General features: G+C 36.6%; 1 protein-coding gene across 1 annotated transcript in view; it reads left to right on the top strand.

Moving 5' to 3' along the window:
• The window catches only part of LOC144888943 (uncharacterized), a 28,359-nt gene that overhangs the window by 906 nt on the left and 778 nt on the right, over positions 1-26,675 (top strand). Inside the window, exons 2-3 of the mRNA XM_078768717.1 lie at positions 1-81; positions 272-1,087. The exon at positions 1-81 is cut by the window's left edge and continues 189 nt beyond it. Coding sequence (XP_078624843.1) covers positions 1-81; positions 272-1,087 — 897 coding nt within the window. The remainder of the gene's footprint in view (positions 82-271; positions 1,088-26,675) is intronic.

Genomic DNA, 26,675 nt, shown 5'->3' with positions numbered 1-26,675 from the left:
GCTATTCCTTGGAGTCCTACTACCTGTGTAGAACTCAACCTTCAGATTGATGAACTGGACTCGAACCTCTTATCAATGGAGGTAAGTTTGTTTATTTATTTATTTATTTATTTATTTAATTGACTATTAATTTAATTATTTATTTTAATTTTTTTTTTTTTAGATGAGACTCGTGTAAGAGTTAACAAAGTTAATTTTAATATTCATAGAGCTTGATTTATACAAATAAAAATATTGTATTAAATTAATACATTGTTATTTTCTTTCACAGGAAATTGTATCTGAGATACGAAATGAAAATTCTGCTTTTAACACAACTTGGGATGAAGTTATTTTTTTGTTTGAAGACATTTTGAACAACCAAGACCCCCAGAACGAGTTCTACCTTGATGACCCAGCCAAAGAGTTATACCTTGGAGATCCACAAAATCCTGAAAAAGAGTTTTACCATGATGATACTTGTGAGTTATCAAAACAAAACCCACTGAACAAGTTCTACCTTGATGAGCCAGAATACAAGTCATACATTGGAGACCCACAAATTTCTGAAAATTGGGAAAGGGGAGTTCTCCCTGATGGTCCGCAGTTATACTATGTGAGACACATCATAGAAACCCTAAACAATTGGGCAAGGAGAGTTCTCCCTGATGGTCCGCAGTTATACTATGTGAGACACATCATAGAAACCCTAAAAAATTGTGAAATGGGAATTCTCCCTGATGGTCCGCAGTTATTCTATGTGAGACACATCATAGAAACCCTAAAAAATTGGGAAAGGGAAGTTTACCCTGATGGTCCGCAGTTATACTATGTGAGACTTATCACGGAAACCCCCAATATTTCTGAAAATTGTGGTTCTACCCTGGGGACTTGGAAAGATGGTTATATTTTTGGAGACTCAGAATGGGGGTTTTGTTTTGATGACTCGGAATGTGATACCTATCTTGGAGGCTCAACAGGAATGTGGTTATACCTTGGGAACTTGGAAAGTTGGTTTTATTTTGGAGACTCTACCTGTGGGGTTCCTCTTGGAGACTCTTTGGATTCTAAAGCAATGAACAATGTTCTTTATTTAATGACGCTTGATGTAAGCAATATCAAGAAAGTTCGAGGAAGAAAATGCTGGAAAATTCTTTCTTTCCATTTCTACTTCTTCAAACTTGAAAGCCTTGAAAGACAGAATTGGAGGAAGAGGAAAAAAAAAAAAAAGAAATACGTATTTAAAAAAAGAATAAAAGAAAGATTATGTTAGGATTTGGGTGGGATTTTGAATGTGAGGGTTAGGGATGGGGTTGGGTTAGGGTTGGGATTTTGAATGTGAGGGTTAGGGTTGGGGTTGGGGTTGGGTTAGGGATGGGGTTGGGTTAGGGATGGGGTTGGGTTAGGGATGGGTTGGGTTAGGGATGGGGTTGGGTTAGGGATGGGTTTGGGTTAGGGATGGGGTTGGGTTAGGGTTGGGATTTTGAATGTGAGGGTTAGGGTTGGGGTTGGGTTAGGGATGGGATTGGGTTAGGGTTGGGATTTTGAATGTGAGGGTTAGGGATGGGTTGGGTTAGGGATGGGGTTGGGTTAGGGTTGGGATTTTGAATGTGAGGGTTAGGGTTGGGGTTGGGTTAGGGATGGGGTTGGGATGGGTTTGGGTTAGGGATGGGTTTGGGTTAGGGATGGGGTTGGGTTAGGGTTGGGGTTGGGTTAGGGTTTGTATATTATTATGACTCACTCACACACACACAAAAGTTAAGCCCCAACTAAAAAGTTGTGGGATTCTGTGTTTGGGGTTCACAGATTTAAAAACGTATCCCCATTATACACACACAAAAGTTAAGCCCCAACTGGAAAGTTGAGGGATTCTGTGTTTGGGGTTCACAGATTTAAAAACGTATCCCCATTATACACACACAAAAGTTAAGCCCCAACTAAAAAGTTGTGGGATTCTGTGTTTGGGGTTCACAGATTTAAAAACGTATCCCCATTATACACACACAAAAGTTAAGCCCCAACTAAAAAGTTGTGGGATTCTGTGTTTGGGGTTCACAGATTTAAAAACGTATCCCCATTATACACACACAAAAGTTAAGCCCCAACTAAAAAGTTGTGGGATTCTGTGTTTGGGGTTCACAGATTTAAAAACGTATCCCCATTACATTTTATTTATTTATTTATTATTTTCAAGGGTATTATCTGCTTACTTGTGTTTTTTGTAATTCTTGTGAGTAAAATGAACCCAAGATTTCTTCTCCATTTAAATCATATAATTTGTAGGTCCAAGGGACTGTATCCATTACATCAATGATTTTAAATAATTCACGAGTCCATTTTTGTGTATAACCTTTCTCAAAATGACTTTTCCATTTGTATATTCTTACAATATCACCAACTTTAAACTTGGGCTTTCTCAAATTAATCTCCTTTTCATATTCTAATTTTGTAAATGTTTCTGATGGTTTTGATTTTGTTGATGAATGAACTGTATTATTGTAATTATCTACAATATCCTGAATTAAATACACCCATTTTTGAGAACCGAGTTGTGTGAATTTTTTATATAATTTCTCTTTTAAAGTACGATTAAAACGCTCAATAACAACTGCCTTTCCTTCATTAAAGGTGCTGTATAATTTAATACCCTTCCCCTTAAGAAATTTCATGAATATTTTGTTATAGAACTCTGTTCCCTCATCATTCCATAACTTCTTTGGTTTCCTTTTATCCCGATCAAATATTGACTTAAAGGCTAACATTAAAGTATCACCCCTTTTATTTTTTAAAGGGACAACCCAGGCAAATCTACTCCTCAAATCAATAACGGTTAAAGCATACCTGTATCCCCTGTCATTATTCAATTCAATTAAATCAGCGGACCATATGTGGTCGGTGTATTTAGAATAAACCTTCCTTCTTTTAAACTTTGTGATTATAGGTTTGTGTAATTCTTCAGCCAAAAGCTCCTCAGTCTTGATGACATCATTAGAGCCTAATAGTTTTTTGAGGAATAACCAAGACCAAGTTTCAATTTAGCATTTATCAAATTTCTCACAATAAACCTATCAACTTTCTCTCTCAACGTTGGATTTTGTATCAAAGACAAATTATACAACATTTCGCTGTCGCCTTTATGTTTTTCAGTCAACGTAGTGGTTTTCCCATAAGCAATATCATGCTTCATACACACTTCGTCAACCCTATTTGTAGGTTTAGACCAAGGTTTAGGATTGTCAGCCTCATCTAATCTTTTATCCAGGTTTGTTCCTGGACCACAGAAAGAATACCCTGGAAGGTGTAATTCCCCTGGAATTCCAGTTGTTGTAAATTTACTTCCTGACAGAAACTTTTGTATGTCTCCTCCTCTTTTAGGTGAGATGAATTGGCACTTTTTAGAGCCACATACTTGACATATTCCTTTTTGATAAACTCTATTATTTTTAGCTTTAACATAAGATATTTTTAGATTTAGTTTTCTTTTTACATTTGAGACAATAACTCATATTTATTTATCAGAAAAATTCCGACAGAGTATCAAAACCTTTTTGTTTTTTAACATATACATTTCTATCTTAATTTTTAAAACATAAAGAATCCTAAGGAATGCCTTCACTCTCTCCTCCATTTATTTACAAATAAAAACTAACTAAAGCCAATGACACCAACATCATCAATCACATAATCTTTTCCTTCTTCTTCTTCACCACTTTCTCGTTTAAATCTCCTCCCTGAAATTGAAGACATTGACGTTGTTATTTTTGAAACCATTATCTTCATAAGAGTTGTTAATTCTTTAATTTCCTCTTCGGTGCGTTGAGATTGATTTATTTGCTGTAATACACTCAATCTTTTACGAATCTCACTGATTTCCATCTTTTTATATTTTTCCTCCCTCTCTCTTTGCTCCCTTTCCTCCCTCTCTTCCTTCTCTCTTTTCTCCCTTTCCTCCTTCTCCCTTTTCTCTCCTTCCTCCTTCTCCTTTTTCTCCCTCTCCTCCTCCTTTTTCTCCCTCTCCTCCTTCTCCTCCCTCTCCCTTTCCTCCTTCTCTCTTTTCTTTCTTTCCTCCTTCTCTTCTTCAACTCCTTCCTCATCCCTTGCTACCCTTGAGTTTGAACCCCAAAGAATATTATACATATACTCATCTGGATTTTGAGATATTCTTGTATCTATAATTATTTTTCTCATAATAGGATACCAATAAGATTTGTTGACGATTTCTAAAAGTTTTATATTTCATAACTTTGAGAAGTTCATTTTTATTTAATATTTTAAACAAGTCTCTATTTGTGGGTTTAACAATATCAGTATAAGGCCAGTTTTTAATGACAAAATTCCCATGTATATGCTCCAAATCATAAGGTATGTAATACCGAGCACCCTTTTCTTGTAGGTATCCTTGAATACAAAAATTATAATTCTCTTGTAGTCTTCTTCCTGCCATTTATGTATCAGAAATATATGTGAGATTAATATTATGACAGGTAATACCACCCCATCTTCCCACTACCAAATTGGTTTGTATTCCTTGGCTTTCTATCCTTATCTCATGGCCTTCCTTCTTTGTCATGCTAACCATCGCTATACTATCATATATTTTTCATTTCTTAAAACCATGTATTTGTTGTTTATTAATTGTACTTCCACATAAATCCTTATCCTCACCAAGTGGATAATATTCTTCTGTACGAGACCGATTCAAATCATGTAGGTCTTCTATGTTTAATGAAAAAGACGAATTATACCCTAAATCAGGCATATCGTACCCCCATTTATTAATTCGCATATTAACTATATGTCCTTCTTTATAAAATTCAATTGTAAGCAGGTAGTTAAATTCAATGAGGAAAGGTGTATGGTCAGTATAACCAGGTGTTGTGGTTGTAAATTTTACTTGTTTAACAAAACGTGCTGTTTTCTTTAAAAATATATATTGTGATAAATCACTAAATCTAATTAAGTCATTTGCATCTGTAGGGTTTGGATAATTGATTAATTTATAAGTATTCTTCATATTAATATTTTTACTTACACTATATTTTTGTCGTTCAGCCTGTGCCTTTGTATAATAATTTGATAAATCAATATCCTGAGAGGATTTTTCAAAGATAGAACCATCTTTTCCAACATAAGTCATTTATATTAGATTAAAAATGATATCATAAAAATTTTCATTATTGTTGAGTTGAAATAATACATATAAACATAATTGACCACAACATTTAGAATTAATTTCTTGAACTTGAAATGTTTGATAAACACCATTCTGTAAGAATTGTATTACTTCAACAGGTGGTGGCATACCATAACTATCAAAATAATATTTATCCTGACTATTATGAATACAAACCCAATGAGAACCATTCTGTGTGTCTAAATTCATAATAATATTCTTTGTATTCTTATTTATATGTATTAATTCATCTCTCATACAAATAACCACATTATCAATTTTTAGTGTTTTACAATACTTAGCTAGTTCTATATTTGACGTTTTATTCTTTCCAAATTGTTTAAACCATTTATCCATTTATTTATGAGAAAGATACAATCCATTACCCCGTTTAGTTAGTTTAACACCCGCTTGAGCGATAGAGGAAAGCATATCTCCAACCAACAATCTAGCTTTATCAGGTAGACTTTCAAGTTTTTGAGCAAAATCTACAATTACACCACTTCCACTAATTTGTTTCTCCAACTCCTTGTTATGTCTTTCCAATTCTTTTTGAGCTTTTAGTTGTGCCTTCCTTTCGTTAGCAGTTTTTACCGCTGCTGAAATACCACCAGTCAATGCTCCCGCCACACTTAAACCAGCAAATAAAGGAATTAGGAACGGGAGAAATCCTCCTCTTGACTCGTCTATTGAATATTTCTTTAACATAGGTTTCGTCATTTTAATTTTAAGTGATCCAACATCATTTAGTGTTTTTACTTGTGTGTGTGTGAGTAAAACATCAATTCTTACAGCTCCTTTTCTTTGAATTGTATTAACATTAATAATACAAGGCTTTTGATTTTGAATACAAGATGTTAATTTATTAAGATTGATTTGATTAACATATACCCCAACCATTTATTTATGAGAAAAAACCTATGTGATATTAATCATAACACCATTATCTGTATTAATCTGTAATTCTGTTTCCTCCAAAAGCAAACAATATGCATTAACCTCTTCACTCTCCCCTCTTTCAATGTATAGAGAAGTATCCACTCGATTAGACTTTATAGTTTCCTTTTGAGAACTCAGGTCAATTGCGTAGATTGTATAAAGTTTTTGAAACGCAACCATATCCAAAATAGGATCATTATTACCATTACTTTCACACACCTTTTGGTAGGACTTGTAGGCTTCCGCATAATCATTTTTTTCCCAATCAATTTCCAATCTATCTCGCGGATAAAATGTGCCATCAAGAGAAACCCGAAGTTGTTTCACCTTAGCATTATCACTCAGGGCATTATTCTTATTAGTACCGTCCTCTCCATCTGGTTTTTTAAAAATGAGCCAGAGGTATTGTGGCTTTCCTTGAAGAACACCCAAATTCCAAGTGTAGGTAGTGTGTTCCAGTTTAACGTGTTGACATCTTCTTTTAAGGTATGATACATTTAGCGGTTTCTTTGAGTTAAGTCTTCTATTTAACATCTCTTCCATTTTAAGATTAGGAGTATATTCACTGATATACCAACACAAATCATTAATAACAAATTTATTATTTTCTCCAAAAGCATTTTCAACCCCAAAAAGCAATCTATTTACATTATCATTCCTTTGTAGTTGAAATCTAATTTTAAGCCCATACAAAACTTTATCATAATCACAAAATCCAAATATACCTTTCAGAGGTACTGCTACGGTAAAACTATTCTCAGCTTTTGTGTCATCATTATACATTGCCTTCCTTTGACTATAACCGGGGTCAGCATTTGTTCCCGTTGACATATCAGGAATAAAACCTTCAACAGCTCCCTTACCCATTCTATCACTAAACGAATATAGTGTAAATTTCATCATTTCAGATGTAGCAGAGACATAATCAACTGCTTCAACCTCTTGTGTTCCAATATACAGGCGGACACTGTCAAACATTTTCCAGAAGAAATCATTTACGAGTGTAGCATTAGTATTATTCGCAGCCTTAGTGAATTTAAATTTACACAGCAAGAAACTATCAGCTATATTCAAGTAAGTTTGTTGATTATTTATTTCAAAACTTTTGGTTCCATTTGAATTCCAGTCTGTTCCTGTTATAGCATTTACCTTAAAATAGTCTTCCTTTTTAGTGGAGTTTGAAATGATAATCGTATCATCCAAATCATAGATACTATCAATCGCTTCCATACTTGTATTTATATAGTATTAAAATCGTTGAAACCCTGACCCAAGTATTTTAATGATTTTTTGTCGTTCTTGTGAAGATAGTTGAGTTTTACCTTTTTTTATTTCTTTGATTGCTTGTAATTTATGAGACTCCTTTTGAGCATCTTTTATACTCTTTATAGCACCCGCAACGGAGCCCACGGCAGAAGCAGTTGAACCAATTAGGTCTTTATGTTTAAGGATGGTTGAACCAATACCCATTAGAGTATCAATTATCCCATCTCCTTTATTTCGAAATTGATGACCTACACCTCGTTGTCTCTTAGGTTTATAGTATCCTCTACCCACATACCTTGTATCGTATGGTGAAAGGTACATGCCCTCCCCTGTAATTATTTTATATTTTCCCAACTCGTGTTTTCTCACAATAACCATTATTTATTTATTGAAAAACTTCACGTAGGTGAATTCTGATGGATATAATTTCATCATTAAAGGATATCATACGATTATCTTGGTCGGTTATCCTAAAATTTACTCTGTATATGGTTTTTCCTGACACAGGTAAATAGACAAGATTTTTTGGTTCCATATTAAATTTATAACCAATCGGGGTTGAGTATGCACTGAATGAAAATATTGTATTTGTTCTTATTCCATCGTTATAAGCACCATCAATCAAATCACAATGAATTAATACTGAATTTATACCGGAGGATATTTGGATAACATTATCACTGTAAAACGTCCCGTTATTTTCAATCTTTTTTGAAGAGAAACCCAATAGCTCTCTAAACGAATTTTCAATCGTGAAATCAACTTTATAATTATTTTTAAGTTTAATAGTTGATTTTGAAGTGTGTTTTTGAATATATATTACAATATTTTTTGGTTCATCACCTTTTTCTTTCATAAGGCGAGAGACTTCTGAAGATATTTGAGAAATCTCGTAAGCTCCAGGTGAAACGGTTATAGTTTTATATCCACTTCCTGGATTATAACTAAACTTGTTGTTTTTCTCTGTGATATTAAACAAGGTATTATAAGTTTCCATCGACAATAAAGATGCCTCATATTAGGTAAAGGGGTCAAGTTGTAGTGGGTAAGGGAATGAAGCTGTGTAATCGCTCGTTGTGAAATTAAAACTAAGAATTGTGCTTCTCATCTTATTTAATATCTAATAAAATATCTTTGTATTGACATTTATTAATTATTTTCATATTCATCAACTGATCTAAAATGGCTGAGGATTCATTAAAACAATTGTTGTTTCCAGCCTTCTTACTACCTAACAACAATAATAGCTTATTAACTAATTGTGATGGGTCATTTGGAAGAAAACTAACACCCGAACCAAGCTTACTTAAAGCATCAATAATATGTTTCTCCTTCTCATTCTTCTTACTTTTACCAGCAACAGAAACTCCATAATCAAGTGCATTTAGCAACTCAATATAAACCCTATCTTCCTCTCTTTCCATATCAAGTGGTTCCTCAAAATATTTTGAACCGCTGAATCCGAGGTTTGTTAGAAGAAACATTAATCTTGGAGTTAATTTAACATTTGGTTGAGTAGAACTCAAGAACATCAATTCATCATGAAATATCAATACCTTTTCTTCCACAAGATGAAACACTGCTGGTTCTTCTGTTGGAATGAGACCTGCTCTGGTTTTTGAATCTGCCAAATATTCATTGTTTTGAAGAGCTTCCACTACATAATTAGGGGGTTGATTTACCTCCTCAAGTTTCTGAAATAATTCTTCATCATTATATTCTAATTTTCCAAGTTCTTGTTTTGTTATCTGACTAAAATCTTTGAGCATTAGAAGTTTTTTCGGAGTAAATTCTACCGTGGGAACTGTAGGGTATTGAGTTTTTAAAAGCGGTTTAAAAAATTTCTCTTGTTTTCTTTCAAAGGCTTCTTCACCAGTTAGTTTCTGTCTCCGTTTCTTCTTTATCTCTTCCTGTTGCTTTACAACTTTTGAAACCAACTCTTGATGTTCTTTAAACTTTCTTACTCTTTCTTCGGCATTCATTTTCTGTATTTATTTATTGAAAAATATCATTTAATGAATTGTAAAGGTCAATGGGAAAATTTCCTTTTCTTCATCATTATAGTAAATGTGTTGAAATAAATCCTTTTCTTTAAATATTTCATCAAATTCTTTATTGGTATTAATACGAGTTGTTATTTCTTCTTCACTAATACTTGTATCTCTGCTTTTCATACGTTTGCGTTGAGTCTCCTCATCGATATCAAAACCGAATGATAAAATCTTAACTCCATCACCACACAATTGTTTAATAATTTGTCTCATTCCTTCAGGATTAGTTTCTAAAATCCCAAGACCATTAGATTTTACTTTATTTAACTCACTCTTACAATGTGAATATTTTGTAGAACCAAGAGAGACCTCCTCAAATATTTGACCTTCGTTCCTCAATCGCATATGTTCCTCCATTGAAATGTAGTAATAATCTTTCCCTTCTACTTCTCCTGGTCGCTTTGCTCTGGTTGTAGTACTCACAAAACGAATCATAGGGTGTTTTTAAAAAAAACTTACAATCTTTTCATTTTTACTATTCAAGAGTTTAGATTTATGAAAGTTCTTTCCAGAAGCAGATTTACCCACAAGGTTAATAATAACAGTTATCATTTATATATGTAACTAGACGACCCATGACCCGTTGGGTCAGTCAGTTTGAATAGATATGAGAATAGAACTAAAGCGAACGCTGGACATCATCAGGGAGATTATTTGGGCCAGCAAGCCATAAGGCTCACCTCTCCAGCGTTCTAAATCACTTATCTGTGACATGTGATTTCGGCCCTTATCTCCGATCACGTTTTTTTTTTTTTTTTTTTTTTAGAAAAAACACGCGACCCGTGGACTACCACGATTTTGTTGTCAGAGGACACTTCTGATGACGATGTTCTTTGTCGACGATCCTCCATTTACATAAACTCGCACGTTCTCTTTCCTCTTCCCTCGACTGAGCGCCATATACAGCTGACCATGCTGGAAGACCGGTTTCTCCAGGTAGACCAGCACATTCTCCATAGTTTGCCCTTGCGCCTTATGGATCGTCATTGCGAAGCAGGATTGTATGGGGAACTGGCAGCGCTGCAAAGGGATATCCTCAGCTTCCGACAGATTTAGTCGGATCCGAGGGAGCATTACAGTTTCGCCTTCAAACGTTGAACTTATGATCCTCGCAACTATAATATTTCGAAGCATGTCCTCAACAATCATGCGCGTCCCGTTGCAAAGTTTCGGAGGGTCCAAGTTCCGCATCAAAATGATAGGGGATCCTTTTTTGAGCTCGAGGTTGTGCGGCGGCAATCCCGAGACTTCAACGGAATCTAGGAATTCCGTTGGGAAGTGCGTCGCATCAGTACCCTCAGTCACACTGTTGAACACAGCATACTCCTTGCTAGCACCAGGGAACCTTGTGATGCATCTTGAATTGATGTTTCGCATCATATCGTTGAGGGGCACTAATATAGACCTTGCTGAAAAAACCTCCATCGGATTGGCGAATGATGGATATATGGTATCGATGCACTCATCGAGCCCACTCGCTGTCAGCAGTATATCCTCTGGCAAATCTATCTCATCATCCGCATTTTTCTCGATTCTATCCTCGCCGATGTCGAGCAAAAATCTTGAAAACTGCCCACTTCCGTCGGTCAGTCGCATATTAGTTCTCAAGTGAAACATTCCAAAGCTCTGCCATAAGTAGGACTTCTTTATGCACGCATTCTCAACGTCAGCATCACACCCTCTTTTCACCACGGGCAGAAGTTGACGGAAATCACCACAGCATATCGTCAAGATCCCTCCAAAAGGCTCGTCTTTGTCACATACATCATGCAACGTGCGATCCACAGCCTCGAAACTCTCTCTCCTGATCATAGGACACTCATCCCACACGATGAGTTTTGTACTTCGAAAGAGGTCTGCGATAGTGGAATTTTTATCGATGTTGCATACGCCATCTTCCCTCGGTGTCAGAGGGATTTGGAACCTTGAGTGCGCTGTTCTTCCACCAGGCATGAGGGTAGCAGCTATGCCAGATGAGGCCACCGCAAGGGCAACTTCTCCACTCGCTCTCACTTTAGAGAGAATCAGGTTAATAAGAAACGTCTTCCCTGTGCCTCCAGGCGCGTCAATGAAAGTCATTGATGACTGATTCGTGCGGATGCAACCGCATGCAAAGTCATAGACAACTCTCTGCTCATCATTGAGCAGAAGCTGCCTTTCGTCTATGATTCGCTGTTGTTCCTCCATGTCGTATTGGAGTTCTCTCAGTAGGTGAATGTTGGCAATCCCTTCATGACGAAGAACAGTCGTTGGAGTCGGCAAGTGAAAATGTGCAACAGTTCTGTTCAACTCAACAATTGCAGTTTCTGCTGCAAATACGATAGAGCCAAGTCATGATGGCGCTCGTTGATGGCAATATTGGGATCATTTGCAGATCGTCGATGAGCTAGAAGATAATCTTCAGCCATAGCGTCCTTGAAACGTTCCCATAGATCCAATGGATTGTCGACTTCACTTTGTGTGAGGAGCACAACGAACAAATCCCTCATGGGTCTGGGAAGGCGTGTCCTCTCCGCATCCTCCAGAGTCTCGCGCCAGACAGCGTCTCCTTGCAGCAAACCCATTTCTCTGCAAGCGTCTTTGAATGTGGGTAGAATGACATTATCACACGTTCTCAGGACTTCGAACGAAGTCGGCCCTCTCACGTGGTGGAGGAGTAGTCGGAAATAGTACAGGTCACCAGTACGCGGCGAAACAGTGTAAACTCGTCCCAATATGTCATCCTCAAACATTCCAGGGTTGCCCTCCACCGGTCTGCCCTGTTTTCTTCGTTGCCATCTCTTCTTGGTCCATGTATAGAATCTCGGAACATCCACGTACAACAGTGTCTTAGCGAAATGGTCACGTCTGCAAAGATCCATAAACTCTGTCAACGTGGTTTTGGCCATATTGGGATTATTTCTTTGTTCACGAACGTTCCCAGCAAAAAATACCTGTTGTTCATTTGGCAGATGTACTCCTAAACGGATAACGGCCGGCTTCCTGTCATGGACTGAGAATCCAAGAATGGAGGCAACAGCCTCTGAAGGTCCAATGTATCTACCCGTCAAGTACTCCGTTATCTCGTCGTTTGTGCGCAGTGCATACGTAGCTTGATCGCTACCTTTCATGGCATACTTAATAACATACTTGATCGACTTTATAGAGCAGCATATTTCAACGTTGATGTGGCAATCAAACGTTTTCAGGAGATAGAGATTATGGGGAACAACCCACTGATTTGTAACAGGTCGTCGTTGCCTCCCTTCTTGGTGCCCTTCAAATCCTCCCATTTCTGGGGATCTTCTTCTATATATGGGGTACGAATCGTCTCCGCACCGTGTGTACGGAGCATATGACCGCGGGTATCTGTGTCTGCATGCTCCATTCTTCCAGCATCCAGTTGCTGTGGAACAATATGGACCATGGATCATGTGCTTCAACACCAGTCTGTGTCCCTCTGGATCTTCATCGGGATCTGGTATTTCAGCTTGTACAAATCGATCATTGTCTTGTGGTCTCGGCTTTGAAGCTTCATCGAGCCACAGCAAACAGTGTATGTGAGGGAGACCTCGCTTTTGGTACTCCACACACACAACGTGAGCGATACAGTTCCCGAAGAAGCCTTCTGATCCAGTGAGGTATTTAATGAACACCGTTTTCTTCAACTCGAACACTCTCGCAATGAGATCCGGTCTGTCATTCTCACTTTGGTGAGGAAACAGGTTATTGGAGATTTCAGGCCACTTTGGATTACACGTCATAGTGATGAAGTAGGTCGCGTTACCATATTTTCTTACGTACATCATGGCATCTTGACATCGCTCCATCATATACCTCGGCCCCCCTACAAATGTCGATGACAGTAGTACGCGGCGTCCGATGTTGGACAAATCGTCATTGTCATTGAGAGCATCAGTGAAGCCACTGTATGTAGCAGACCTCAGCGATGCCTGGTTCAGTCTTATAAACGCCAATCTTGTGCCTTCCATATTGGCTGCCATATCAACAAGATACTGCTGGAACAGACGCCCCCCTCTGAGGAGGTAGTTGAACTCATCCTCGTGGTTCATTATTCGGTAGGAGTAGTATTTCATGGCAGTCAATCTCCTGCCATTGGTCATGTTCATTTCGGGCTGCCATCCGTCATCTCCGAATGGGAAGAAGAGAACATACTGGAGTGCGTCGTAAGAACGGTGCAACTCAGAAATACTTTGCAGCGCTCCTCCTCTTGCTTTCAATACAATGTGACGCGCTGTAGCTTGAGGATCGACAGTATTCTTCACAACGACACCCACTTCATCAGCGATTTGACCATTGAACCTCCTCTCATGTTCATCAGCTGGTCTCCTGTTGGGATCAATAAGAACGAACGCCTCTGGCAAATTGCCTATTTCCTCGCGTGCCATGCGGAACGAGTGAACGTAAGGATTCACTTGTCTCAGCACGGTCTCTAATGCTCCAACTACATCACGGTGAATACCAGCATTGGTGAGTATCCGCATCCTCAACTGTACGCTGTCATGTGGATCTAAGAAATAAATTTGGAGGAATTTCGGTTGTTCATCCGCATTTGGCAAGAAGGAACCGATACGATGATGTATTTGACCCTGAATTATGACCGATGGGCTCCATGCACCATGCCGAGGAGAAACTTGGCTTCCTCCAAATGATGTCATTTGAAATAGACAGTTGTATTGTCTGATGTTCCTGCGGAATTCGTTCGCTGTGGGTCCATCGCCGGCAAACAGATTGTGTAATTGATGGGGTAAAGGTCCCAGATTTCCCAAGGACACCTTTCCATTCGTGCAGCAAAAATGAGCTGTTTCACCTTGGAAAAGAAGCGCTCTACAATGTGGACAAATCTTGTCCATCGCACCGACGTCAGCATAAGTGAAATTTCTTGCATTCTGCGCGTTTCTCTGCCTTGTCTCAAGAACTTCCCTTATCCTATCTCTTTCTCGCTGCTCCTGAAGACGCTGTGCCGTCTCCTCTGCAGATTCTGCATCTCTCCTCATACGATCTCTTTCTTGCTGCTCTTGATGGCGCTGTGACGTCTCCTCTGCAGATTCTGCATCCCTTTGCAAGCTGACTCTCTCTCGTTCCTCCTGAAGACGCTGCGCCTTCACCTCCTCCGTCTCAGCACTCCTTCTCATCCTTGCCCTTTGTCTTTGCAGCTGAAGGCGCTGTGACCTTTGCTCAGGCGTTTCAGCATGTCGTCTCTTCCTTTGGCTTTCTCGTTGCTGCTGAAGACGTCGTGATCTCCCATCGTCTGTTTCAGCACCCCTCGGAGATACTGCTTCCACACGAGAACTTGAAGGAATGTTGCTATTCGCGTCCATAGACGTGAGGTGTGATTCGTTGTCCGCGTCCGTAGCGCCGTCGGAGGGTTGATACGACATTCTTCCTGCAAATAGTATTGTTTTTGTGCTATCGTTTTGCCGATCATCAAATGACAAATAAATTACATTGTGACAATTAAAGATTTCAAATAAACCTATTTAAAGTGTATGCGCATATAAATAATTAAAAAAATCGAAGAAATATCTCTCGGTAATTTCCTGAAACATTTTACTTCCGGGTAATAATGTTGAATGAAATAACGAAGATATATACTGTATGCCTGTTATTTTAGGCGGTGTATTTTCGTATATCAACGTGGCGCGATTTTTAAAATATATCTCTGCAATTTCCCGTGTGTGCGTGAATGTTCTCAATTATTTCTTTTACCGAGTCTAAAACCATCGATAAAAACGAAATCAGATGGAAGCGGTAATAATAAAATAAATCGAAGAAATATCTCTCGGTAATTTCCTGAAACATATTTTTGACGATCATCAAATGACAAATAAATTACATTGTGAAAATTAAAGATTTCAAATAAACCTATTTAAAGTGTATGCGCATATAAATAATAAAAAAAATCGAAGAAATATCTCTCGGTAATTTCCTGAAACATATTTTACTTCCGGGTAATAATGTTGAATGAAATAACGAAGATCTATACTGTATGCCTGTAATTTTAGGCGGTGTATTTTCGTATATCAACGTGGCGCGATTTTCTTCCCGTTTTTTTTCAACCGAGTCTAAAACTATGTTAGCGACTGTGAAAAATGAAACGATATATCGAATTTGATTTGAAATAAAGCTGGGAGAGAGAGCAAGACACCACGGGCCTAGAAAACAGGCCTCAAAGCTATGCGAGTTAATAAAATGGTGGATATTACTACTCTCTCAAAGGGGTAAGCCACGCCCCCGGACCGATCGAATGTTACACACAAACACGCAAGATTTCAATTTTATAATTATATAGATTATGTTTAAAATAAAAATACATCCTTTAATATCTCATCTTGTTTCACAACAATATATTTATATTTTCCAATCGTGTGTTTCATATAATTTTCAAATTCTTTTTTACTACATAACGTAGAGCAATTATCTCTCCAAAAATTATTTACATCTATTGAATTTAACTTAAATAAAATAAAAGTATTAGCATTGTTTCTTATTGAGCGTCGAGGGAGTTGAAAATATGACTGACTAAGATATATACAATTACAAGAAGAATGTCTCCCTCTTGTATAGTAGCTATCCATTACTGTTTGGTTTCTCTCATTAACACAATCATCAAAGATGACGAGGTTCTTTTTTGATTTATCTAAATCTTGAGGTGAAGGTATATCATCCGTATTATCACTGAGAATACAAGTTATGGGTTTTGGTTTCGATTTTGATTTCTGTGTATCACAAAATAATTGTATTATATCTTCAATATTATAATCATTTAGTTTGTTTTGAAGTTTAAATAAACCGATAATGTCTTCCTTTTTAAGACCTGCATTAAAACCCTGTGAGAGTAGTTGATACTCGGGTTGAAAACTAGACTTTGTAAAAATTATTAAATGATCATAATCTAAAAAATTAGGACCAAGGAGCATCTTTAAAAGTAAACAGGTTTTTCCACATCCGCTTGAACCAACTATTAGACATCTCAATGAATTTGGAATGTTTTTATGGTTATTAAATTTTATCTTATTTTCCCAAACGGGTAAAAAATCATTCATTTATATATTTGGAAAACAAGTCATCTAACTTTTTTTGAGCTATTTTAGAAACTCTATATTTTATCCTGAGTTCGGGTTTAATTTCAAAATAATTCATTATTTTATTTATATAGTATCTTGTATTAACATTTCCATTAAAATTATTTTGAATAATAAATATCATTAAACCCTTATACATTTCCTCAATACAAATAGTCTCTTCCCTTGAAAGAAATGGTGTATTATCATCACAATACTTAACATTCATCTCTCTTAATAATCTTGTAAAGTAATTCATTTTTGGTTCTAATTTAAAAGAGTTATATATATTTTTACATTTTTTATTATCATTAATTAAAATTAAATCACAGAAAATACATTGTTCATATGAACCCTCATTATTAAGCCCTATTCTATCACAAGCCGGACAATTCTCTAATTTATCATATGGAGAGTCTGGAAATTCTAAATATCCTTCAGAAATTATCATATTTATATAGTAAATTTTTACTTAAACTAAACGCAAGTTTATTCATTAATAAATACAATGTTTCAAAGCACAAAAGACAAATTTCAATCAATCTCTACTTCGGTGGAAGATATAGAAAAATATGTCAAAGATGTTAAATTGAACAAAGATAAATATGGAAATTTTTGGGTAAAACCAGTTATGGAAAATAACATGAGCCCCTCTATTTCATTTAAAGGAAGAGCTCTAACTATACCTGGAAAGACATCCATTAAAGTAAATCTAACAAAAGTTTCTCCTCTACTCCTGGCAATTTATTCAAAGCTTGAAAAAGTGATTGACCACGATACTTTGAAAAAGAATGATAAGACCATCAACAATACTCGTGGAGAAATTTGTATTTACTTTAATAATCCAAAGGGTGTAGATCTAAGTAAAATGAATGATGTTAATATTTCTGGTGAAATGTCATTTCGTTCTATGATAGTTAGAGATTATTTAAAGATAACTTTTGATATTAAAAATGTAGAGATTGAATCCGTTAATGAAAGAAAGTATATTGGTATAGATGGAAAGGTTTTTTCTGCTAATTAAATATGAGTCATTACAGCAGTGAAGATTTTACTATTTCATTGAACTCGGACGATAGTGATGATAGTATTTCATTGAACTCGGACGATGGTGATGATAGTATTTCATTGAACACAGATGATAGTTATGATACTAATAGTTTGTGCTCAAATGATAGTTATGAGAGTAGCTTTATTGATGACTCTGAGTATGATTCTGAGTATTCATGTGATAGTTATGACTTCGATGATTCTGAGTGAAAAAGTGTTTTAGTTTAAGCACAGCGATATCTATCTATAATTCCAGTAATCTCTGTGTGTATGTTTGTTTGTTTGTTTGTTTGTTTGTATGTCTGTGACCGCTGTTTCTCGACAACTACCGGTCCGATATACTTGAAACTTGCCAGGTATATTGCTGGGGACCCGAGGATGTGCCTTTTCAAGGTTTTAAATTAATCGCAGAAGTAGTTACCGAGCTATGTCCAAAAAACGATTCAACCAATCAGAGAGCAGCGAGCTATCACGTGTGCCGAACGTGGCGAACACACTCTGCCTCGGATGGCACATTTGAGAGCGTATTCATTTATTTCCCGTCGGCAAACTATGTTGCCGTTAAACTATGTTTTAAAACTAATTATAAAACTAATTAAAACTAATTTGCGATTCATCGTAACTGCGATTTGCGAACTTCCGGACAGTGAGGACTGCACTTCCGGCATCCAATCACAGAACGCGTTATTGCGTAGGCGTGGCCGATGTGAGAGCGAGCAGCGAGCCGAGCCCAGCGCGTGCGCCATTACGGTACGTAATTCGATTTCTCCGGAGAAAATAATAATTTCTCGATTTCTTATGCGCATTATTTCTCCCAATTCAGTCAGAGCGAAGGGCGGAAGCGAAGAGCGTTGTTTTTTTTGTTTACGGGCGTACGGGTGGGGTAGAGCGTACGGGTAGCGTTTTTTTTTTTTTGGCACATTTGAGAGCGTATTCATTTATTTCACGTTGGCAAACTATGTTGCCGCTATGTTGCCGTTAAACTATGTTTTAAAACTAATTAAAACTAATTTGCGATTCTTTCGCTTTCCTGCGCATTTGTGCACGCTATGGCGATTTCTTTACCAAACTCCGCTAGCCGTTAGCTTTGGACCAAACCATTTCATGTAAATAGAGGGGGGGGGATTGTCACCGTACTCGCAAGCCGTTAGCTTTGGACCAAACCATTGCATGTAAATAGAGGGGGGGGGGGGATATACTTTTAGATATATATATAGTACGGGCATGCCCTAGTATATATAAAACGGAGCTGTAAAGCTCAAAAGTGTTTTATTTTAAGCACAGCGATATATATAAAACACCACGTTTTCTCACGCTATAAATATGGTTTATTGTGATACTTGCGAGAAGGAAGTAAAATATTATAAACAACATATTCTCACCGCAAAACATACATACAACATTCTTAACAAACTTTCCCCTCTTCCACCTAAAACAAAACATTGTAAGGTCTGTAAAACAACCATCCTCAAGAAGGGGTTTAAAGCCCATCTTAAAACTAACAAACACTTGTCAAAATTGTTTACTATTAAAAACTCTGATGGTGCATTCAAAGGACATATTAAAATAAGAGTCTTTAACTTCAAACCTCCTGAACCAGAGTCTATAGTTGATGCTGTAGAAATAGTTAAACCTGCTGTTCAAACGTTGATTGAAAAAACACTAAAAGAAATGAAACCACTTAAATTTTATATGGGAGTAAAATTAGAAATGACAAAGGACGAAGGAGTTATAGATACACCATACATGAGAACTGAGCCACACTTTATATCTTCATATCAAGATTTTAAAACATCAGGAGTCTATGATGATATTAAATGATATGATATTAAACAAGAGCAAGATGTGGATAATTCAATCGTAGGAAGTGGATTCAATATAGGAAAAATATTTACATAGACATTCATATTCTTAAATCAGATCCTCTAAAAGCTTCTTCTTACATTGATTTACCCAGTGTTATCAAAAATAGAAAAGCAGTTATCAATATCAAAAATAAAGACAATAAATGTTTTCTCTGGTCTATTCTAGCACACTTACATCCCCCACATTTTCATGATGAAAGAGTATCTCATTATAAAAAATATGAGAATACATTAAATACGAAAGATCTAAAGTTTCCGATGACTTTAAATGATATTCCTAAATTTGAAAAGTTGAATAATTTATCAGTTAATGTTTATGGTCTAACAGAAACAAACAACATTCAGGTTGTAAAGCTTTCTGACAATTGTAAACAAACTCATATTAATCTTCTATATTTTAATTCAGACGAAAATTCACATTATACATACATCAAAGATATAACAAAATTAATAAAACCACAAGTATGTAAAAGAACAAATAAAATATATATTTGTATGCGTTGTCTTAACTTCTTCCATACACAAGAAAGATTAGATAAACATTCAAATTATTTTGGTGAACATAAATCAACGGTAATCAACATGCCTAAAAAAGACTCAAAGATCACATTCAAAGATGAAAAGAAAACAATAAAACATCCATTTGTTATATATGCTGATTTTGAAAGTATTTTAGAAAAAATTGATACTGCTTCTCCAGATCCAAAAGAATCATACACAAATAAATATCAAAAACATACTCCTTGTGGTTTTTGTTATTATATCAAATCATCCGTTGGTGATAAATATAACAAGTTAGAGATGTATAGAGGCTCAAATACCCCAGAGGAGTTTGTGAAACGACTAGAAAAAGACTGTGTTCGATTAACCAAGATAATGAGAGAAACCAATAAACCAATGTCCTTAACAAGTAAAGAAAAAAGGGAATTTATAAAAAACAATGTCTGTCATATTTGTGAGGAGAAAATTGGTAAAGGTCGAAAGGTTAGAGACCATTGTCATCTCACTGGTAAATATAGAGGTCCGGCTCATCAAAGTTGTAATATTAATTATCAACTCCCCTCTTTCATTCCTGTCTTTCTTCATAACAACGCTCATTATGATACACATCTATTTATCAAGGAACTCTCAAAGACTTCTGGAAGTATCTCAGCAATTCCAAACACGGATCAGAAATACATTTCATTCACAAAAACAATTCACACATCTCCTATTACTCATATAAGATTTCTTGATACATTTAAATTCATGGCAAGTCCATTGGCTAACTTGGTTCAAAATCTAAAAGAGTTTCCATGTCTTTCAGAGTATTTTTTAGATAAAGATTTTCTAACACAAAAGGGAATTTACCCCTATGACTATATGGACTAATTTGAGAGATTCAATGAAACACAACTTCCTTTAAAAGAAAATTTCTATAACAAATTAAATAATAGTCATATATCTGATAAAGATTATGTACACGCACAAAATGTTTGGGAAAAATATAACATCAAGAATCTTGGCGAGTATCATGATTTGTATCTCAAAACTGATGTGCTTTTATTGGCCGATGTATTTGAAGCCTTTAGATCTGTTTGTCGCACTGGATATGGATTGGATCCTGCTCACTACTACACAGCACCTGGATTGGCCTGGAGTGCGATGTTGAAAATGACAAAACAAGCTTTGGATTTGATAACCGATGTTGATATGCTTTTGATGATTGAAAAGGCAAAGAGAGGAGGAATTTCACAAGTCTGTTCAAAGAGATATGCTAAAGCAAATAACAAGTACATTCCAAATTATGATCCATCGGTAGAGAGCTCCTACTTGATGTATTATGATGCGAACAACCTGTATGGCTGGGCAATGTCTCAGGCTCTTCCTTATGGAAAACTTAGATGGGTAAAGGAAAAAGATTACAAAAAGGTTTTACAAGATGTATGTATCTCTACACAAAAAGAATTGGATGATTCAAAGGTTGGTTATTATTTTGAGGTCGATTTGAAATATCCAGAGGAACTTCATAACCTACACAAAGATCTCCCATTTGCTTGTGAAAAGGAAAGTCCAAAGAAGGAGTGGTTAAGTGATTATCAACAATCATTTAATATAGGTGAATCAACAGAAAAATTACTTACTACATTATATAACAAGAAAAATTATGTTCTACACCAAAGAAATTTGCGACAATATTTATCAAAAGGTCTAAGAATAGAGAAGATCCATAGGGTTCTAAAGTTCAATCAAAGTCATTGGTTAAAGGGGTACATTGATTTTAATACACAAAGAAGAACAGAGTCAAAAACAGATTTTGAGAAAGACTTTTATAAATTGATGAATAATGCGGCCTTTGGTAAGACTATGGAGAATGTGAGGAAAAGACAAAATATCAGACTATCAACATCTTGGGAACAAGCATCAAAATTAATTAATAGACCGAGTTTTACTCGAGCTGAGGTCTTTACTGAGAACTTTTGTGCGATCCATTTGATTAAAGAGAGTATTGAAATGAACAAACCTATTTATATTGGAACATCAATTCTTGATTTATCAAAGTCATTAATGTATGATTACTTTTATAATAACTTGAGGAAGAAATATCAAGATGATGTTAATCTACTTTATATGGATACAGATAGTTTTATTTTGCAAATTAATACTGATGTTGTTTATTCAGACATGAAAAAGGACATTAATATCTATGACACTAGTAATTACAGTCCAGAGAGTGAGTTGTTCTCTTCTAAAAATAAAAAGGTGATTGGAAAGTTTAAGGATGAATTAGGAGGAAATGTCATGAGTGAATTTGTGGGATTGAGGTCTAAGGCTTATGCTTATAAATACATTGTGAATAACGTTGAAAAAACTGATAAGAAGTTAAAAGGCATAAAGAAAAATGTCATTAAAGAAACAATAAACTTTAAGGATTATTATAACTGTTTAACAACAAAGAAAGAAGAGTTTAGAAAGATTAATGGAATAAGAAGTTATAAACATAAATTATATTCAGAAGAGGTGAATAAGAAAGCATTGGGGGCTTTTGATGATAAGAGGTTTATTTTAGAAAATGGAATTGATAGTCTCCCTTATGGTTATATAAGTATATAAGTGATAAGTTAAAAAGGGGGGTTAGGGATTTTAATGGGCTACCGCCGCCTTTTTACTATTATATAAATGATAGAACCAAGTACCAACCAGACTAAAGAGTGGAGGTGTAATCAACCTTGGTATATAAATGGTAAACATAACGAATGTGAAAAATATCAAATAGGTATAATTGAAAAGACAACTGGTAAAAAAATGTACAAAACAAATAAGAGAATTAATTTAAATACCGGTGAATTGGGTAAAAAAGATGGAAATATTTTTGAGTGGACGGAAAACTTTGATGGTTGCCAGGAAAATATATACTTTAATTTAAAAATGGTATGTGGCACTGGAGGCGCTCAAACAAGAACATTGAGGGAGGTTTACCATTTTATCTTAGCTCAGTTAAAATATCTTGAGAAAGAACCAAACTCAAACATATTTTTTGTTAATGTATTAGACGGTGAGGAGAGTTGTAGGAGAATTAAATTATTTCCCACACATAAACAAATATTTGTAGGGTCGTTGTTTGAGTGGGCCAAAGATGATTCACCAGATGATATTAAGAGTAAAGGGTTAAAAGGTCCATAAGGTCAGAAGGATCACAGGTTCACACAGAAGGACCATTGTTTAAGTGGTCTAATGAATAAGGATAACATGTCAAAAGGTTAGAAGGTTCGTAAAGAACAGGGTGAGAGAAATAGAGGTGTTTAGGGGCAATGAGGGAGGGGAAAAATTAACATGTAAGTCAATGGGAAAATGAGAGTGTCCCAGAAGCAACATATATGCACTACTAACACTAACACAAGTGTGAAAAGTGGTTTTCAACATTAGCACAAGTGCGATAAGTGGTTTTCAACATGAGCACAAGTGCGATAAGTGGTTTTCAACATGAGCGCAAATGCGATAAGTGGTTTTGCAATACTAACCCAATTGCGAAAAGTGGTGGTTTTCAACACGAGCACAAGTGCGGAAAGTGGTTTTCAATGCCAGCACACGTGTGGAAATTGGTTTTGCAAAACGAAGACAAGTGCAAAAGTGGTTCTGCAACACTCGATGAAGTGCGGAAAGTGGTTTTCAACACCAGCACAAGTGTGGAAAAAGGTTTTGCAACACAAACACAACTGCGAAACGTGGTTTACAACAGTAGCACGAGTGCGGAAAGTGGTTTGCAACACAAACACAAGTGTGGAAAGTGGTTTTCAACTTGAGTCCAAGTGCGATAAGTGGTTTTGCAACACTACCCATTTGCGAAATGTGGTTTTCAACACCAGCACAAGTGCGGAAAGTGGTTTTCAATGCCAGTACACGTGTGGAAATTGGTTTTGCAACACGAAGACAAATGCGAGTTTTGGTTTTCAACACTAGAGCATGTGCAAAAAGTGGTTTTGCTACACTAACGCAAGTGCAAAGGTGGTTCTGCAACACCAGCTCGTGCGGAAAGTGGTATTCAATGCCAGCACAAGTTTGGAAAGTGGTTTGGCAACACTAACACAAGTGCAAAAAGTGGTTTTCTATGCCAGCACAAGTGCCCAAAGTTGTTTTGCAATATGAGCACATGTGTGAAAAGTGGTTTACAATGCCAGCACAAGTGCGGACAGTGGTTTTGCAACACTAACACAAGTGCAAAATAGTGGTTTTCAATGCCAGCACCAGTGCGAAAAGTGGTTCTGCAACAATAACACAAGTGCGAAAAGTGGTTTTCCAACACTAACACAAGTTTGGAAAGTGGCTTTCATCCGGCTTTCATCAAAGTGGCTTACAAGGCTTTCATCCGCAGCTCAATGGAATACTGTTCTCCACTATGGGCCAGTGCTTCTGCCTCACACCTAGCTCGGCTTCACGCTGTTGAAACCAAAGCTTTCAGAATCATTGGAATCTCCCGCGATGAAGCTATCTCTGAGGGCCTTTCACTCACACACCGCAGGCAGGTCGGTGGTCTTTCTGTCTTCTACCGACTCCTCTCCGGCCTTGCTCCCCCAGCTCTCTCTGTGATCTGTCCCCCAAATATTCCTACAGGTCTCACAAGATCTGCCAGCAACCCTCTGATGGTTAAACTGCCGAAATCTCGGCTCTCTGCTCACCTTCACTCTTTTATTCCACTTTTCTCCTGCCTCTAGAACAAACTCCCACACTCCCTTCAATACCACTCCTCCCTCCAGGTCTTTAAAACAGCTATTCACCACCATCTCTTATCTTCCCCCATCCAAAACTTTGATCTTTTCTACCCCCACTAATTCACCCCAGATCCACCTTGTTTGAAATTCCAACTTCTTTCCTGGAAGTCCTGGCAGTGTCCATATGTTTTATACCTCTCCCACCCCCACCCTCCCCTTCCCATGCCTCCCCACCAAAGCCCTCTCCCTCCCACAGATCTCTCAATGTCTCCATGTCTCTCTGTCCCTGCTCTCAAATGTTGTGTTTGTGTGCTTCCCCCTCTCTCCCCATCTTATCTACCGCTCCCGATGTTATATGTTTTATGTGTCGGTTCGTTTTTCTGTGTGATTAATGTTCGCTCTTTCACGAGCCTCGATCTTGTATACAAAAAAAAGAAAAAAAAAGTGGTTTTCAACACAAGCACAAGTGCGATAAGTGGTTTTGCAACACCAAGACAAATGCGAATTGTGGTTTTCAAAACGAGCGCAACTGCGAAAAGTGGTTTACAACAGTAGCACGAGTGCGGAAAGTGGTTTGCAACACTACCCATTTGCGAAAAGTGGTTTTCAACACTAGCACAAGTGCGGAAAGTGGTTTTCAATGCCAGCACACGTGTGGAAATTGGTTTTGCAACACGAAGACAAATGCGAGTAGTGGTTTTCAACACTAGCGCAAGTGCAAAAAGTGGTTTTGCTACACTAACACAAGTGCGAAAGTGGTTCTGCAACACCAGCTCAAGTGCGGAAAGTGGTATTCAACGCCAGCACAAGTGTGGAAAGTGGTTTTGCAACACTAGCAGAAGTGGAAAAAGTGGTTTTCAAAGCCGGCACAAATGCCCAAAGTTGTTTTGCAATATGAGCACATGTGTGAAAAGTGGTTTTCAATGCCAGCACAAGTGTGGACAGTGGTTTTGCAACACTAAATAAGTTAACATAAGTAAACATAAATAAGTAAAAGTAAGTATAATAATACTTACTAATAATACTTATAAGTATAATAATAAGTAAAATAAATAAGTTTAAATAAGTGCTTTGAAAACCAAAAACGTTGTATATGGAGAAGTACTTTGAAAACCTAAAAACATTGTATATGGAAAAGTACTTTGAAAACCAAAAAAACGTGGTATATGGAAAAGTGGTTTGAAAACGAAAAATGTTGTATTTAAATAAGTACTTTGAAAACCAAAAACGTTGTATATGGAAAAGTACTTTGAAAAGCAAAAACGTTGTATTTAAATAAGTGCTTTGAAAACCAAAAACGTTGAATATGGAGAAGTACTTTGAAAACTAAAAAACGTTGTACATGGAAAAGTGGTTTGAAAACCAAAAACATTGAATATGGAGTACTTTGAAAACCAAAAAATGTTGTATTTGGAGAGGTACTTTGAAAACCAAAAACGTTGTATTTAAATAAGTGCTTTGAAAACCAAAAACGTTGTATTTAAATAAGTGCTTTGAAAACCAAAAACGTTGTATTTAAATAAGTGCTTTGAAAACCAAAAACGTTGTATTTAAATAAGTGCTTTGAAAACCAAAAACGTTGTATTTAAATAAGTGCTTTGAAAACCAAAAACGTTGAATATGGAGAAGTACTTTGAAAACTAAAAAACGTTGTACATGGAAAAGTGGTTTGAAAACCAAAAACATTGAATATGGAGTACTTTGAAAACCAAAAAATGTTGTATTTGGAGAGGTACTTTGAAAACCAAAAACGTTGTATTTAAATAAGTGCTTTGAAAACCAAAAACAACAACAGGCATTTTAACGCCATTTTCCCTGCTAGAGTGGGGGTTAGCCTTGCGGTCCCCATGACAATCTTCTCCATTTGCCCTATTTTCTGCATCTCTCCTTGTTAACCCCCTTGCCCGCATTTCTTCTTCCACCATCTTTAGCCAAGTCTTTCTCGGTCTTCCCAGTCTTCTACTTCCTTCTACATTCATTTCCATCACTCTTCTCAACCAGTCACTTTCATCCTTCCTCAACACATGACCAAACCATCTCAACCTGTTCCTCTTCACAGCATCAATCACAGGCTCTATTCCCATCATCTTTCGCAATTC

The sequence above is a fragment of the Myxine glutinosa genome, unplaced genomic scaffold (genome assembly GCF_964187855.1).
Source record: "Myxine glutinosa unplaced genomic scaffold, kmMyxGlut1.1 SCAFFOLD_182, whole genome shotgun sequence".
NCBI classification, from domain to species: domain Eukaryota; kingdom Metazoa; phylum Chordata; class Myxini; order Myxiniformes; family Myxinidae; genus Myxine; species Myxine glutinosa.
This window is presented reverse-complemented; position numbering and strand designations above follow the sequence as displayed.